General features: G+C 42.0%; 1 protein-coding gene across 1 annotated transcript in view; it reads right to left on the bottom strand.

The window, feature by feature from the left end:
* The window catches only part of FRMPD1 (FERM and PDZ domain containing 1), a 123161-nt gene that overhangs the window by 14684 nt on the left and 107242 nt on the right, over positions 1-1235 (bottom strand). The window contains exon 10 of the mRNA XM_039857022.1: positions 1085-1178. Coding sequence (XP_039712956.1) covers positions 1085-1178 — 94 coding nt within the window. The remainder of the gene's footprint in view (positions 1-1084; positions 1179-1235) is intronic.

Here is a 1235-nt window from a genome sequence, read left to right on the forward strand (position 1 = left end):
TCTCTGAGAATACAAACCTGGCCTGTCTTGTGCTCCATTATATTCCTAAAGCTTGTCACTTTCACTTGATGAACAATCGTCACAGATTCATCAAAGATGTCCTGCCAGAACCTCAGATTTAGTAAGTGTCAAACCATCACGTGCTACCTGCTTTTTACGACTCCCAGTTCTGAATATTCTTTCTGCTTACTCCATCATTCCCCATAAGTTACCCAGTGACTAAGTCCTGAAGTCTATCTACTCAACCACATTAACCCGATGACCACTGTGCACTGGCCATGACAGACAGCCTGTCTCTTAGTCCTGTCCCCTCTCCATTCTCCCATATCTCCTTTGAGCTCATAAAAATTGTCAGTAAATGTTTGCTGGGTCAAATGACATTATTTTTCTTGATTTAGAGAAAGAGGGTTTTCTAATGTAAGAATTTTTTTCCCTTGGTAAGGGATGAACTGACAGTGATTTTCCCCTTTTTTACCCCAGGATTTGTTTTTATCCCTCCTCTCTCTGTCATAAAGAGCGAAACGATTTGCTTTTAAAAATTTGGCTGCTACAGATGAGTAAGATTAACCAGTATTATATTAGCTAAATCCTTACTCATTTCCCTAACTCCATCTATCATCTTAATTTAATTCTCCTATGGTGTGTGCTTTTATTGTAAATCACCTCAAAGCTTTTTGGCCATTAAAAAGAGACCCACTTTAAGTAAATCATCCTTTCCATTCCAATGCACTTTGATTTAGGATGGCAGAAGTAGAAACCTTGTCTAATTCTTTTGCAAACCTTCCCTTTTATGCAGAATGGTAGCGTGGCAAGCTCCAGTGCAGGATTCAGAAACAGACCAAATTTGAAGCCAGTTATGAGCTAGCTGACTTTGACAAGTTTTGGATCGCATGGGCCTGTGTTCTCATCTGCAAAATCAGGATAACACTCATCACTTCACAAGGCTATTGGGGGCATTAAATGAGATAGTATACAAGGAAGTGCCCAGGAGAGTGCCAGACAGGTAGTAAACACTTAACAGATCCGTTCCTCCCTTCCCTTCCTCCTCTGGGCTCGGGCTTATCAGGTTCACTGAGAGGCTTACTCTAGCTTCTAAGTCACACTGAAGTAAGAATGGGATACGGCATTTGGAGCTGCTCTGGGAATTGCCAAAGGAAGGTGCCAGAGAGGAATACTGGCTGTGTGCATGTGTTAGTGTGTGAGGTGTGTGCATGCATGTGCACGTGGATGTGCAC

Source organism: Pteropus medius, unplaced genomic scaffold (assembly GCF_902729225.1).
Source record: "Pteropus medius unplaced genomic scaffold, Ma_sr-lr_union100, whole genome shotgun sequence".
NCBI classification, from domain to species: Eukaryota; Metazoa; Chordata; class Mammalia; order Chiroptera; family Pteropodidae; genus Pteropus; species Pteropus medius.